Source organism: Primulina eburnea, chromosome 14 (assembly GCF_022965805.1).
Source record: "Primulina eburnea isolate SZY01 chromosome 14, ASM2296580v1, whole genome shotgun sequence".
NCBI classification, from domain to species: Eukaryota; Viridiplantae; Streptophyta; class Magnoliopsida; order Lamiales; family Gesneriaceae; genus Primulina; species Primulina eburnea.
In genome coordinates, this window is record NC_133114.1 from 24,186,086 (window position 1) to 24,203,768 (window position 17,683).

General features: G+C 34.4%; 1 protein-coding gene across 1 annotated transcript; it reads right to left on the minus strand.

The window, feature by feature from the left end:
- Positions 1-7,495: 7,495 nt before the first annotated feature.
- Positions 7,496-11,185, minus strand: LOC140812096 (transcription factor MYBS3-like). Its single transcript, XM_073170294.1, has 3 exons — positions 10,628-11,185; positions 8,382-8,590; positions 7,496-8,252 (listed from the first exon to the last, which is right to left on the minus strand). The coding sequence occupies exons 1-3, from the start codon at positions 10,947-10,949 to the stop codon at positions 7,749-7,751; spliced, it is 1,035 nt and encodes a 344-aa protein (XP_073026395.1). The 5' UTR covers positions 10,950-11,185; the 3' UTR covers positions 7,496-7,748.
- Between the last annotated feature and the right edge of the window lie 6,498 nt (positions 11,186-17,683).

A 17,683-nucleotide genomic window follows, 5' to 3' on the forward strand; every position in this document is an offset into this window, starting at 1 on the left:
TCAATATTTAAACAATAATATGATATGATGGATGAGAAAAGGAAGATCTAGGCGTGCCTTTGCGTCGTAAACGCACGAAATACCGATTGCGACGAAGAACGGAGAGATTCGAGGCTAGTTTCCCTTAAAACTCTTGAAGAACCAAGCTATTTCCCCACGGCCGAGAGGTTGCAGCCGAGGGAGTGCTTCTGCTTTTTGGTAAATATTTTAGCGGCGTGAGAACGAGTGTGTCGTGAATATTTTCTGTGCGCTTAGTCTAGGTTTCTTTTTGTTTTTAAATGCTAAACATTTTATTAATTAGGCTTAAGGCCTATTAAACTCTAATTAAGCCCACTAGTGCAAGCTAAGCTTTGAATAAACTTTAAAAAACATTTTCATAAAAAAATAATTAGTGAATTAAGTAGCTGGACTGCTTAAAAGATCGAATTTTAGTTGAAAATCCAACACCGATAAAAATTAGTCCCGGCGTATAAAATCACCTCAAAATTCTTTGATTTCAAAAAATATGAGAAAACCATCACCCTTAAATTAAATAATTAAAATTAATTAATTAATAAAACATTTTACATTTTTCCGCCCTTGGTCTCCGTTCCTCGATCGTCACTTGAATATCCTTTAAAAATGCAGTTTAATGCAACCATGCAGAAAATATATTTTAAACATGTCAAAATGCACCACATAAATAATTCATGCAATTAAAACATTTAATTAAAAATACAAAAGAATTTAATACTTGCATGTACATGGTTTGCGTGGACCTTAAATTTTCGGGGCGTTACAACTGCAAACTTCATAGATAAATAAATAAACTAGTGAAAGGTCTAATAATTGTATTACGGCTTCTCTTGCACTATTATGATCATTTCCGTATAATTTCCTTCTAGAATTTAAAGGAAAATTCCAATTTACAATTTAAAATACACAAAAACTTGTGTGAGACGGTCTCACAAGTCGTATTTGTAAGACGGATCTCTTATTTGGATCACCTATGAAAAAATATTATTTTTTATGCGAAGAGTATTACTTTTTATTATGAATATGGTTAGGGTTGACCCGTCTCACGGATTATGATCCGTGAGACGATCTCAATGAGACTCACTCTTTAAAATATGATCTTATAATTTGAATTCATTTTCTCAAATATTCATTAATTTTGGAAATAAAAACCAATTTTTTTAAAGTTAACATAATTTCATCAATAACATATGATGATATCAAAAAACATAACTTGAGTTCGGTCTTGTGAGCTCGATATTTTTTTGCGGGCTCAGTGTGGGTAGGACTAGGGTTTAACTTGGATCTGCATAGACGAACAGAAGTTAGAAGGAGACAGAAGTGTTTCCGATGTAGTATCTCCGATGCATATGTCATTACTTGGACACAACTTAAGTGTGGAATAAAAGTATTGTTAGTGATAACAATGATAACAATGAGTGAAAGTATAAAATCATGGGAAGTACCTTATATTTATATAGTGAAGAGTAGCTAGATACCTTGTAATAAAAGAACTCTTAGTAAGACAAGTCGGTGAAACACCAGATTTGTAGCTATATTTGTACTGACTGGTCCTTGTATTTAGCAGATTATGACTTTTAAATGTATCCCCATAGCATACGTGTTTTTCCTTGTACAAGATATTTGACAATGTATTTTGCATTAATAGGACTGTGCATTCACCGCCATAATTATTTGATTGAGTTTGGCTCGGACAATCATGTTGCGAGCTTGGTTGTTCGTCTTGTGTGACCTTTTTCCCGAGTAGAGAACAACTCGGCTATTGTGTAGGATCTTGGGCTCTTACTATGGTCTAATTATGACGAATATGGGCTTACCAGCTTTTGTAAATGGGCTCAGATCTTGATAGATTCAGATTGGATTCTGGTTGGGTCGGATGTACGGGGTTATCGATGTTACATCCCCTTTTTTGTTCTAAAAGTAGTATAAAATTTAGACCAAGTATTTGGACCTAGACTCGGCCAACTCGAGTATAATCTATTGATTCTAGATTTGGGTTTCTTCCAAATTTGTGTTAATTAAGGCTATATCATATCCAACAAATGGACGATCGAGATCGTGATCTGTGCACATTATGTTTCTTTCAAATATTTTGTTTGTTTGGATAGTATATGAGCCGTTAAAATCAATGATCGGGATTTCGATCAGCTTGCTTGTTTTTAGAACCATTGATTTTCGATCAAGATCCTGATCCTACACACATTTTTCCGATATGCATTACTTCAAAGATCTTCGAGCATACTTAAAGCTTTCATATTTCAATTCGCTCAACCTAAGCACACGTCTATCTGATTACATCACAAAGTCTTTTAGTGAAATCCTTCTTAAGTGGAAAAAAGGATGAAATATGGGTATTTATCTCCGAGCATTCATATACTCGTCTCTTTACTTTACACACATTTTACTATTTGTTCATATATAGTTGTTTTTTGTTAACTATCAATCGCATAATATTTACTTTATCACCAGTCAAGCCGGATACTTATTCACTTTTTTCTAGTGGTCCGGTTGTTAAGGAGAGTCAAAGTTTGTAAAAATTTTAAAAGAGTTTATTCACACCCTTTTAAACTCTAATTGGATCCCAACAAATGGTCACAGAGTATGTTTTTTCTTGAATTCTGATATATATTTTTTAAATGGCATCCTTTAATAAGATTCCAATGTTTTCTAAAGAAGATTATGATGGTTGGAAAATACTCATGCAGACACGTTTTACTGCTCAAGATGATGACATGTTGTATGTCATTACTGATGGTCCAATGAAGCCGTAGCAAAATCTGATGGTGATCCATAGATGGTGGAAAACACCGGTCTGAATGGACGACTGAAGATAAAGATAGGGCCAACCTCGAAAATGTGGCCAAAGACATCCTAAACAAAACTCTTGAAAAAAACAAGTTAAGCAAGATCAAGACATGATCAACCATCAAAGAGATCTGAGAGAAGCTGACAAATATGTGAGGGCAACGATCAAACCAAAAAGAACAAAATAATTGTTGCAATCCAGAAGATCAATAATTTCAAAATGAAGCCCGATGAAACTCTTTACGAGTTAATGAACGGTTTAGTTGTACTGTTATTGAACTTGTATCACTTGGTAAAGAATACTCTAACCATGAAATTTCTTTAAAGGTTATGAGAGCATAACCCAGATAATGTGAAGTAAAGACAATGGCAATAAGGAGTCCAAGGACCTCAACAAACTCGAGTTGTAGGACCTTTTTGTTGATCTAAAAACCTATGAGTTTGAGCTGGGGATTCTGACTGAAGAAAAACCATCCCCTCCACAACCACCAAAGCTCTAGCCACCACAACTTCAAATTCTCTAGTGAAGAAGCTTCCAGGATAAAATCTGTTGATCAGATAAGCAATGAAAAAATGTATTAATTTAAAAAATTTGGCAAATTTATGAGAATGAACCAACCCAGATATAAATCTTATCATAAAAGTTATCATAAAATGATCAAGCTGCTGACAATCAGACTTGTATTAACTGTGGAAAGAAAGACCATTTTATTGTAGACTTTAACATGTCGAAGAAAGATGGTAAGAAGCCGTTCGAGAAGAGACGATATAAAGATGACAAAAGATATTTCAAGAAGAAGACATATCAAAAAGTATTAGTTGCTGAGGAAACCAAAAGCAAATAGGTTGACTCGGATTCAGACCAATATAGTTTAGAGACCTCCACAAATAAAAGTAAGGATGAAAAAGGTCAAGTGCCTCATGGTAGATATTGATCCGGAGACTTCAGAAGTTGAGCTGGAAACTATCAATGACGCGGTATTTAATTTTGACCCAGATAAATTCACACGAGAGGATCTTGTCACGACACTGCATGATATGGTGTATGATTTTAAAAGATTCTCGTAACCATTCGAGGAAGCTAAGGTGGAAAACAAAAATGTAACAAATAAATCAAGCAACTCTAGCTGCTCGTAGCTAAAAGAACTTGACTGTTTGAGAATAAAAATAAATCTGTTAGAGACTATGAATGATGACATGCGAAGAGCATTTTAAGCAATTATTAATGAAAATAAACGACTGATACTTCTAGTTAATTGTTGGAACAAATCTTCCGCCTCCATTGAGAAGATACATGAGTTGCAAAAACCATTCGGTGACAGAAATGGGCTAAGGATTGGCAATGATGAGTCTAGTTCTTCTGAGGTGAATACTCAAACGTGTCTAGACAAAGTAAAATCTAAAATGATGAACTTTGTTTGGTCTAGTATGATATTTAAACATGATCATCCAGAAATCCAACATATCCGAAATGTAAATCTTGAGAACAGGGGCAAGTATCGTGGATTTAGGCTATGTTGAACCAGAGAGTTTTAAGTCTAACAAGACATGGATAAAAAGCAGAAAAAGTCAAGCTGATTACAACGACTCCAAATGATCGTGCAAAAAGCCAAGTTCAACCGGACATTACATAAGAACTCTAAAGTTAAGCGTGCTTGACTTGGGGCAATTTTGGGATGGGTGACCTCCTGGGAAGTTTCCCAGGATGCGTGTGAGTGAGGACATAAGCACGCTGAAAAGACCCGTCTTGGTACAGTGAGGACAGTCGTCAAATCTGGGGCGTTACAAGACATTACTCTGACAAGGGAAAATCTAATTGTTACCACAACTTCAGACCGTTTCAAAAGAGATACATACTTGATGGGAAAGATGAATGGCCCAAACAACACTTTGTGAGGGAGAGAACACAACACACAGCAACACCTGGTTTTGCATAGAATCGCACTCTTTTGGATATAAACACTAGTAATCATATTATACTTATTCAAGTGTGAGTCTCGAAATAGTTAATCCATTTAGGAACCAACAAAAATTGGATACCAAAATCTTATTTGAATTATTGCAGGTACTAAAGAAAAATACTCTTAAATAATCTACATGGTTTCTAGACTTTGAGTGCTCCAGACACATGACTGGTGACATCAAGCTGTTGTTCGAAGTTAACAACAACAAAGGAACAAAAATCACATTCGATGATAACTCGAAGGGTAAGGCTATGAGTAAATATAAGATTATCCACGAGAACATAATCATCAATATTTTTTATTAGTTGAGAATCTTTGCTACAATTTTAATAGCATCAATTAACTATGTAAAAATGGTTATTATGTTGAATTTCACAAACATACTTGTACTGCTAAATCTATAGATGGTGATATTATGTTAATCGGACAAAGAGAACAAAACACATATAAAGTAGCTGGAATGATGATAATCTTAATTCTACCACAGGTTTTGTTGCTTTACATGATAATAAAAGTTGGTTATGAAATTATCGGCTCAATCACTTAAATTTAAATTTTATTGCAAATGGTAGCAAGAAAAAATTGGTCTTGGGGTTACCTAACATTGAATTTTCAAAAGATGTTTGTTATGTATGTCAGTTAGGTACACAGGTCCGATCAACACTCAATAATAAAGGAAGAAATTCAATGACTCGGTGTTTGTAACTTCTTCATATGGACTTATTTGGTCCAATACCCGTGATGAGTATAGGAGGAAGGAAGTATACACTAGAAATCGTTGATGATTTCTCCAGACATATACGGGTTATCTTCTTGAGTTCTAAATATCGGATCGTTGCACACCTTATCAAGATTCTTAAAAGAAATTATAATGAGAGATCCTCGGTGCTGGATCGGATAAGGAGTGACTGAGGAATTGAGATCATAAAAAATCTCATTTCAACCTGTCTGGATGATAATTGAATCAAGAATGAACTTTCTCAAGATCACGTCAGCAATAGAGTAGCTGAGAAGAAGAACAGAACACTCAAATAAGCGGCTCGAACCGTGATAGCTAAATTTGGTATCTCTCAAATTTGGGCAGAAGCTATGAACACTACATTCTATACAAAAAAACTTATCAATGATTAACAAGAATAATGGGAAGACTACCTACGAGATCAGGAATGGAAAACAACTAGAAATATAAGGTTTCTACATATTTTGTTGTGAGTGTTTCATTCACAATAATGGTAAAATGATCTAACTGCCTTTGATGTTAAATCTGACGCTCATGTGTTTCTAAACAATTCTTCGATTACTAAATCATATAGGGTTACAGTTATAGAACTCTAATTATTGAAGAATATGTGTATTTTGTCTTTGGTGAGTCTTCCATTTGTCATGGTAATAATATAAATATTATACATCATTTAAGCAACAAATTGGATTCCACTAACATTGATTCTAGTAATGATCATGAGATATATTTATGAAGAATAGCTTGAATCATCCCTGAAGCAAATCCAGTCGACAATAAATAAACTTCTCATAATCAAGCCGATGAAGAAGGTGAGCTAGTGAACAACCACCGGCCAGAAATGCCTCAAGAAGAGAATGCTATAAAAACTAATGAATATACAATAGCCTAATAGCAAGGTCCAAATCCATTTGGACCAAGCCTCCAGTTGAATAAGAATTATCAACTTGAGCTGGTCATTGGTAACTCGACTGCTCCTCTTAGGACTAGAAAGCAATGTTAGATGAGTTCATACATGCTGCATTTTTTTCTCAACTTGAACCAAAGAAGATTGATGTGACCTTAGGAGATTCAAGATGGATAGTTGCAATGTAGGAAAAACTTAATCAGTTTGAAAGAAGTAAGATTTGGCACCACCTAGTTCCTCGCCCATCTAATCAGCATGTTATATTGAACTATATGGGTATTTAGAAATAAATTGCATTAGAGTAGAAAATAATTAGAAATAAAGCTAGACTTGTATCCTTGAAGTTTTTTTTTTCACTCATGATTTGTTGAAAAATATGTGATATTAAAGTTAAAAAAAACACTCAAGTGATAACATGGCCAATCTTTTAATAAAACCATTGTTTATTATCAACTTTTGAGAAATTGGTATACAAGATCAGAATGCGGCACTTTAGAAATTTCGAGCGATACTTGTACCACTATGTACAATTGGTTTTTCTGGATAATTATTTTTTAAGTTTAGTTAATTTTTATTTAAAACTATGGACAATTATATCGAAAATATTTGTAATTAATTTGTTATAGTTTGTAATTATTGTTTGTATAATGTTTATTTTTTTTACATAAATAATTATCTAATTAAAATTAATATATCTGTAATTTTTATATAATATGTGAATTTTGAATTTTAGAAAATTGATGGGATACAGTAATTATGGTAAGTTTTTTTTATTATTATTAAAATAGGTTTTTTTATGAAAAATATTATTTTCCTAAGTTGTTTTGGGTATATGTAGCCATATAAAATAGTTACTTAAACCAAGAGAATTCAAAGGATACAAAGATGTCGGATCCAGGTGCATGAGTGTCACTCTTGTGAACCGTAAAAAATATGGAGGATTATCGTTGGCGTCACAAACAAAAATGTTATAGAAACCAATACCCGGCGAAAACTGATAGCTAAAAAAAATTTCATAAATTACTTGTAAAAAAAATACATAAATGAATAAAACTCTAACAAAAATGAACAGCAAAGGACTATTTGACTGATGCAGAAGTGTTCGATATTCAGAGTATCAGAGTAAGAGTTTTGGAACCTACAATGTAATTGTAAGATGCTGACATGATGTTAATCTTAACCTGTACACAAACTTACGAAGACAACCTAAAAAATAACATTAAAAACTTGGCGAAACAACTGTCAAGCACTACGATCTTCTAGGAAGAAATGGAGCAGGATGGCAAGAAACAATCCGATGGCTCTGAGAACATGTTCTTTATAGGGCATGAATCGGGCTATGACTTGAGTTGATGCCCGAACTGTCGGGAGCAGGATTTGCATGAAATGCTGATGGCCTTGTCGAACCTTCAACAAGTTTAAGGGACAAAGTGGATGGCCCAGAATCGGCTAGAGATTCACCTAAGCTGAGTTTTGACATGCCAACTAACTGATCAACATTGATGGGCTTCTTGGAATGGACAGCCATCGGCTTCACCACTTCATGAGTGTCTTTTGTGGGTTCTGCATTATATCCGGGCCAGACTGGTATGGAGAATGGGAAGAATGGTGCCACATAAGCAGGATATACTAGAGGATATGGATATGGCAGGCAGTCAGGATTTGGAACCATGGTGATGTTGTGGTCGTTGGAGTTTTCTGATTCCATCGATTCACATTCTTTGTCTGCAGAAGGAGGTGGCACTGGGATGGTGCTGCTTTGTGTCTCAGCTTGAGGGCCACCAGAGAGAAAATCCCGATAAACAATTGGAGTGTCGACCCGCTAAAGAAAATGCAAAACAGAAACAAAAGTAGCATACATATAAGTAAAAGTTTAATCCTTTTTTAGTATGTTGTATGTTCTGAGAATTATTAGAAAGTATTACTTGGGAAGCTTATAAAATATGCTTACTTCATCGGCCACAATATCGAAAAGGCTGGAGCGTCTTTTTCGCCTAGACATGTTATTGTGTCTAATGAAATATTTCTGCGCATGGCTAGCAACCTGGGTAGGTGTTCTAGAGATCACATAGCTCCGTGCGATTCCACGCCAATCACCTTTACCAAGCTTTTGCAAGCCAAGAAGAAACATTCGGTGTTCCTCTTCTGTCCATGGAACACCTGAAAAAATAGAATATCATTTCAAACAAAAAGTAAACAAACTATAAACTTCACCACCCATCAAAGTAATGCGTGGAAAGACTAAAGAGAACAACACCATCTTTAATAGCTTCACCACCCTTTTTCAGGTGTGACACATATGTTGAGTGATGAATCAGGGTCACTCATCCGTACGTCACGGTTGAACGAGTACCCATTATTTATCCGTTTAGTACACGTATGATGTGTTGAGTGGATAGGAACACTATCCATATGGATAGCATGAACAACATCCCTTTTTCATAATGATTATCAAATCATCCAACCAAATTAGACATTCCATATTCCACTCAATTTAAAAGGTATGATTCTGCGACCATACTTTCTATGTTAAGGATTTACATAATAATTATGCTCGCCCATTGCTCCCACTGATAAGTGATAAATGTAATTTCACATGTATTGCCAACAGAAGAAACTTCAGCGAAAGAAGGTATAAGAAAAAGTCCATAATCGGTTTCATAACGAGGTTGCTCTTTTTTGCTGAGATCAAAGTCGGTTTTCAAACTTCCTTTCAGGAGACTTGAACTCATGTCCACCGAGGTCAATGGTGCAATTTTCAGTTGATCATACACTTTCGATGCTAATTATCTTCAAGCAGTCATGCACATTCATGATAACTTCATAACTATCCAACCCCACATATCTCAACCCCCTGTGATGTTTCTGAGTTCCCCAAATTGGCTGGTCTGCTTTAACAGCTAAAACCAGAGCTCTTCCATACTTTTCTTGCTGGTTTTTTCAATTTGGTCATATAGAGAACACAGTAAAAGTAATATAAAACTTAAAAAAATCCACAAAGCAAGGCCATGGCTACTAATTGCTAAAAAAAGATATCACAGAAAGTTCTCAGAGCTCAATCCACTGAAACAACTTATATGCCATGTTTGTATGCTCTTTTGACGTGAAAACACTTCTATCGATCCACAGCTATTTCACCCTCTAGAAACCATAGACAGTAAATGTCTCAATACACTAGTTATCCAAGAGAGGATAGGATCATTTTTACATCAGCGATTGTTCTGCAATTGAATGGCGAAAAGCAGTAGAAATCCAAAAATCTCCATTCCACTGTCGTTTCTGATTCTCAACCACTCCAATCAGCATCTTGCTAAAAGGAAAAAATAGAAAAAGAGTGGATCAAGGAATTCAGTTGAGAGATAACTTGATCAGTGTTTAAATAGAGAGATTTCGTGAATTGAAGTAACTAAGTCCTAATAAAAATCTACTCAAATTGTTAGGTAATTTCATATCCATGGACTTTGAATCTCTCAACTTTCATTTGAAGGTATTTTTTAACCAGACCAAGACATTCAAATGTTCAACCTCCCATCCAAACACAACCTTAATGCATTTTTTCAGACTATGAAACTTATTACTTCAGTAAAATCACACAAAATAAATTCGAGGGCAACTGCAAGCGTCACCTCCTGGTTCACCATTGACTTAAACAAAATTAATGCAGCAAAAAAGTCTGAACCAAAAAGAATCCGGATAAAAAAAATCAATCTGGCAAAACTCTACTTTATTCTGAATAAAATTAGTTGATAAGAACAAGAAAAGCAGAACCATAATAAGCATCATTTCTTTGATATTCCAGGGTACGTTTCCTAATAAACTGCAAAGTTTATCCCAAAACATACTTATACAGAAACAAAATTAAATTCCCACCTCCCTACTCTTAAAAAAAAAATCCCACCTCCCTACTCTCAAAAAAAAATAAAATTTCCCAGTTCCCTTGCTAAGAATATACGCACCCAAGAAATTTACACAGAAACAAACATTTGAAAGTATACCAATAAAAATACTGAAACAAACTTATACACAAGACATGCAAATGATCAACAGCCACCATTCTCGTTTTCCACGCAAATCAGTTCATCTCAAATAGTCTACAATAAGAAGAAAATTTGCAGATCCCCAATTCTGAAATAAACACAGATTTCACACAGACAAACAATCACAAATTATCTTAATATAAACAACCAAGTTAAAAACCTTTCTTCCTTTCTCGGCTGAACGAGGAACCAGCAACAAAATCTTCCGACCCATATCCATCGGCAGCAGCTGAGACAGCAGAAGGGTGGTCAGGGGTGTCCGCCGGAGATTCAGCAAAACCGCCGTTCTGCGGGGTCCCACTTCCGCTACCGCCGCCACCCCCCGTATAATGAGTCAAATTACCCATACTCGCGCTCTTCCGGATCGACCCATCAGTCAATCGAACCCCAAAAATCTTCACCCCACGATTCGGACACGTCCGAGAATTATGCCCGTTGTGGCTGCAATGCGAGCACCTCCTCGTCATTGAACCAGAAAACATAGACTCCTGAAAATCCAAGAAAATGGAAATCAATCGCTCAGTCCGTCGAAAATGGAACAAATCATCACGATCCAGCCGAATGATTGGCCTTGTTTCTGGGTTTGAATGGAACAGTTGGTGTGTGGATACGGATAGAGATAAACTGAATTAAAATTAACTAGATTTTGCGGATTTGAAGAAAAATAAGCGATATATGGCTGAGGATCGTGCACTGTGTGTGTGTGTGTTTGAATAAAGAAACTAGGCTAAAGATTTGTCTCGCCATTTTGGCGGACTATTTCACCCTACCCGTGACTGCTTGCAAAGTACATCCAAGGGTCAGAATTTTTTCTGGCTCAATTTTTCTTTTTTTTAAATTTTTTTATTCCCCATGATATGAATCTCAACCCTTGATCCTGGTGTGGACACTGCCTCCATACCCAGGATCGAACCTTCCCATTTTGGCTATGTCAAAAAAAGGTTCATTCGAATAATTTTCTTGAATTTTTTAAAATAAACAAATTTAGCTCGTGTCAATAAATTTAAAATATTATCACTTTTTTAGATAATATATTTTATTCATATGGTAGAATCTTATATCACATAAAATTCATATATTTGACCTTCGTGGATAAATCAAATTAATTACTATTATTATTATACAAAAATTCTTACACAACAATTCTTGTGAGACGGTCTCACGGATCAATTCTGGGTCGAATATTTTATTTGACTCATCCATGAAAAACTATTATTTTTTATGCTAAAAATATTACTTTTTATTGTGAATATCGGTAAGGTTGACTCATCTCAAAGATAAAAATCCGTGAGATCGTCTCACAAGAGATTTACTCAAATTCTTATGAGATCATCGCACGAGTCGATTTTATGAGACAAATCTTTTACCCGACCCGACTCATGAAAATGTATTATTTTTTATGTAAAAAAATTAACTTTTACTCCAAATATGGATCGAGTAGACCTTTATCAAAAATATAAAAGCGTGAGACAATCGGACAAAATACTTACTCTTATTATTACTAACAAATATTCAAATATCATGTTGATAAGTTTGAATCTCATAAAAATTTTAGGAATCTTATTTTATCATATTTGTGTTTATCTTACCATTTTTATTTCATATTTGTGCTTATCTGGATCACAAAAGCTCTTGTGAGACGGTTTCACTGATCAATTTCGTTGGTCGAATTTCTTATTTGGGTCATCCATGAAAAAGGATTACTTTTTATGCTAAGAGTATTATTTTTTATTATGAATATCAGTAGAGTTGACTCGTCTCACAGATAAAAATTCGTGAGATCGTCTCATAAAAGACCTACTCTATTTGGATTAAGATTATATTGCTCCAAGGTTTGACAAAAATGTTGAAAAACTTAATTTTGGAAAAGAGGTCATACAATTTAATATCATTAAGGAATGACCCCGAAAATACGGAGGGACTCTTAATATTCCAGGAAAGAATTGGTGGAGAATTTTTATCATATTTTCATATGTGATTTTACATTACTCTAGGAATGTAAATGAGCCGAGCTGTTCGCGAGTTTCTCGGATCTCGGCTCGTTAAAAAGCTCGTTCGGGCTCGTTCGTTAAGCTTATCGAGCCGAGCCCGAGCCTTATTTTGGGCTTGACAATTTTGTGGAGCCGAGCTTGAGATTAATGATGTTCGGCTCCTTAGCTCGTGAACATGTTCGATAATAGGTTCGTGAGCTCAAAATTGAGCTCGGCTCGTTTAGTTGGCTCGTGAGCTCGAATTCGAGCTCGGCTCGTTTAGCTGGCTCGTGAGCTCGAGCTCGGCTCGTTTAAGTGGTTGATGGGCGAAAAAACGGAAATATCAGCGACGATTTTTAATAAACCGTCGCTATATAGCGACGGTCTGCATTAAAACCGTCGCATATTAAATTTAGCGACGATTTATTAAAACCCGTCGCTATTATAGCGACGGTTTACATCAAACAGTCGCTATAATAGCGACTGTTATGAATAAACCGTCGCCGATTAATATAAGTGACGGTTTTAGCAAACCGTCGCTGATGGCAACGGTTTTAGGGTTTAGGGTTTAGGGTTTAGGGTTTTAGCAAACTGTCTATAAATTGTCGCGTTTAGAGTCGTTTGTAACATTTGCACTTAGTCATCCTGAGTGTTTATTAAATAGATATATCCGTTGTCCTTACAATCGAAAAAAATGTCAGAACAAACCATATTTAGACGAAATTACAAACCATTTGTGTTTCCTAATAAAAAGTGCAAAATTGTTGATGTCAATCGAAAAAAGAGTCTTGGATACTACGAACCATTTGTGTTTCCTACGCAAGTCTCGCAAGTTGTGCATTTGACTTATCCAACAACGAAGAGAGCAGAATCAGATTGGATGCATGTGAGTACTCTACGTAGGCGAGCTTATGTCACTGATGTTGAGCAAAATACTGAGCATAATCAAATTGATGCGAATGATGCATTTCAAAACAACGAAAGTGGACCTCATGACATCTCAACTCAATTTCTTTTATCGTCTCAAAATCTAGTCGATGTTAATGTTATGTACGACAACGAAATTGATTTGAACTGAAAGTGAAATAGAAGAAGTTCAATATTCGAGCGACGATGTTCGTGACATTTATTGAATTGTACTTTGGAAAAAATATTTATTTCATTAATTATAAATGTTAATGTTTTACAATTATTGAATTTATTTTAGCGAGCACGACATGGCAGAGATCCAACGTCATGGGAGCTATACGTTCACACACATCGACATGCAGATGGATCTTTCGTTGACACGCGATCCCGCCTGCTCCACGTAAGTTTATTAAATTTCGTTATTCTCATCAACGTTACATTAAGAAAATTCAATTTGATTCATTTTAAATCAACATCACAGGAGGAGATGTAGCGCTACATGGCTGATTCATTTTGTATGAAACACTTGTATTATTATTTGCAGATTAATAATATGATTACATTTCTCAAATTTTGTTAATTTTTTTTCGATTATACAGCACAATATATTTTTATTTCAGATTTAAATAATTATAACATTAAAAAAAAACATTTAGCGGCGGTTTTTGTTCAAACCGTCGCGACATTAGCGACGGGTTTTATAAAACCCGTCGCTAATGGCGACAGGTTTGACATACTGTCGCTATAATAGCGACGGTCTAAAATAACCGTCGCTTTTTGGCGACGATGTCTGTAACTAGCGCTATTTGCGACAGTTGTAGAAAAATGTCGCCGATCAGATCGGCGACGGTTACCCGTCGCTATTAGCGACGTTTGTGTCAATACTCGTCGCTATTAGCGACTCTTTTAATCAAAACCCGTCGCTATTGGCGAACCCGAGCCAGGCTCATTAAACAAGATAAACGAGCCGAGCTCGAGCCGAGTCCGAGCTTCATAAATTCCGAACGAGCCGAGCCTGAGCTTCAAACCCGAGGCTCGTAACGAGCTCGAGCCGAGCCGAGAAAATAATTAAACGAGCCGAGCCCGAGCCAGCTACTGCTCGGCTCGGCTCGGCTCATTTACATCCCTACATTACTCCAAGTGCAACAAAATAATAAAAAATAAATAAATAACTAAAAAGAATTTTAAATTCTTAGACACGTTGGAGGGTTTGTTGTTGGTAAAGATTTTTTTGACAAATTTCTTAGACATTCGCGCGAAGTCTTCAAAAAAGATTTTTGTGCTTTTAAAATTGGGCCATTGACTAAGAAATAAAAAGAACAGAACGCAGATTTCTCATAAACTTTACGTTGCAACCATATCTTGGAACTTGGAGGGAGACGACGACTAGGATTCGAGATAAGGGAGGAATACGACTTCATTGTGTGAATCGCGCTAACCATGTTGAGATTTTCTTATTACTTCATAGAGTTTATTTTTATGAATTAAAATATTGTGTTTTGCTTAGTTTTGATTTTATGGAATAAATTTCCCGATACTAGAATTATGATAGGGGCCAGAAAATGCTATGTTTGATATTTTATTTAGTTTCAAGAGATTATTTTTCCGTTTTCAATTATTGATTGATGTTGATTTAATATTTCTCATGAATAGCTTGATTACCTATTTATTATTTGGTTGACTAATCACGAATTGAAAAAGGATTTATTAAATATAGTAACAAATATGTCAATCAACAAATAATAAAATTGATTATGTATGTTTTTAAGTGTAAAAATGAAATTCCACAAATATTTAATGTAATTAGATATAATTAAATTTAATTAGAAAAATAATTAGATTGTTAGATTTAAATAGGTTTATTAACTCAAGAAATCGTTTAATAAATAAATTATGGATTTTAATGTGATTGTGCAAGAATATAATAATCATTTAGATTGTAACATGTGTCAAATATAGTAGATTTTGACAACGTGGTGTCTTAGTTTTTATTTGAATTTGAATCATTTCTTGATTACTGAACATTGTCATCTTTAATGAAAATTGTTATAGTTAATTAATTTTGATTATTAATAAATACTTTTTCTATTTTTATTTATTTATTTTATCTAGCTTAAATGAATTATTTAAAAAATTTATAATTAAATATTAGTCTATGTGTGATCGGCTCAGACTCCAATCCGATTATATTTTAACTTGACATAATCTGCTGCAAGTGTTTCCTAACCGAAAATATCAGTCAATTTTTTTTTAACGTCGTTGTCGGGGACTAATTTATTCAATATTAAAATAAGTTGCTTGCTTGATACTAGAAATTTTTTAAAAAACCCTTATATTTCTTTAATTTTTCTTTCTTTTGTTTAATTTATTTGTTTACATATTTTTTCTTGTGAGGTACTTCGAGATGGATCATCGAACAATAATCGGAACCATTTTATATTACTTGGAATTTGGAAACAAATTTCGGTACCATGATAAACTACATTCTCATTCAAGTTTTCTATATAGGTTTGGATGAGGCAACATAAAGTAAGGTAAGTTATAGAGCTTTGGCAACTGGTAGACAATTGTTCAATAGAGATTATGATGCTGGAAATTTCAAGTAAATTTAAAGATTGAATAAAAATTATGTCTCATGAATGTGGGAGTGTTTTTTGGCTCTCCATATTCTTGAGTTACATGACTGCACAAGATGATGACATGACGGTGACCGGTGCTTTTAACTATTTGTGGAGCACCATTAGACACTGCTATTGTTGTATCGACTTTTAGAATATTCATTATACCGTCAGTGATGTAGCATGTCATCACTGGCGGTCTAATGAAGATTCTAAAAGCCGATACAACAATAGCAGTGTCTAATGGTGCTCCACAAATAGTTAAAATCACCGGTCACCGTCATGTCATCATCTTGTGCAGTCATGTGTTCCTGGGTACGAATCTTCCAATCATCATATTCGTTTTTTGGAAAAATCGAAATATTATTAAAAGAAATCGTTATAAATATATAGTTATCATAGTTGAAGAACAAAAAACACTCTGGTACCACTTGTTGGGATCAAAATCTAATGGATGTTCGGAGATGAATACTTCTATGTCATCTCTTCTTTTATTTACGAAAAAATTCTCTAAAAGACTTTGGTTTTACAAAATTTTGTAACAACTCATTTCAACTAAGACTTATCATTGCCTAAGTTGAAACTCTTAGTGTAAAATCAACAAATTCTGAATGTTTGAGAACCTTTGGTTTGCCAATAATACAATCTAACAGTCAGCTTTGAATGACTTGAGTTGGTAGGATAGTACAAGATGATCCTTGAAGATCTAATAGATTCCGAAATATGTGTGCTAAGTTGAGAATCTTGATATATGATCGCTTAAGTCTGCTCGAATATCACGGAATATTGTAGACTTGAAAGATGTAAACTAGTAATCTTTAAGATAAGATTTGTTTCTTCTGTCTTGAGTTTGTATATTTATAGATGAAAGTCTCGACCAATTATAATTTTCTTTTTACTGCATAATAGTCTTTTCACTTTCAATCATCGTACACAATATTAAAATCCATTTAATGTCACTTATCTTTTTCCAGTTTTTGCCCTTATAGTATCTGAAAATTTGATTGAATTTTGAAAATTTTTGAAACATTAATATGTCAATCGGAGTTGGTAGGATACTGTATCATAATACTTAAACTGAAACGACTTGAGTTTAATGTATCCACCTCGATTTTCTAATATCTGACCGGTTTCAGTGTGGTTGGATTTTAACGATTATACTCGTACACTTCATTTAAGACTTGGCCCGGTTAGAAGTCACACGATCTTTTGCAAGTTTAATTCATAGAATACTTGAGTGATCTGACTTGATCCATAGGTCAGAAAACTTATAAATACAAAATATAAGCAGCTGAATCCTGAAATAACTCAGATGTTTATTTGTCAATCACCAAAACTCATAGTAAAATGAATATTCTAACAGGATCAATACTCGTGATACTTACACATTTATGAATTTGGAATCGAATAATATTAATTTGGACGTGACACTACTAATCGCTACATGAATCTTACCAGGCACTACATTGACCATAAGGAAAAAAATATGTGACTCACATGGTATACATATCATACGAAGTAGCCAAAACTCACAGAACATAGCGTAACCTCATATGAAACAACACATTTAACATGTTGACCACATGAGTTAAAAGTTTGATTCACATGACAGACATATCATAACTGAACAAAAAAACCATAAAATATTGAATATCGAATTCTAAGAGATATAAATAATAAAGCATGTAACAATCACATATATATTCAAATTCATTATTA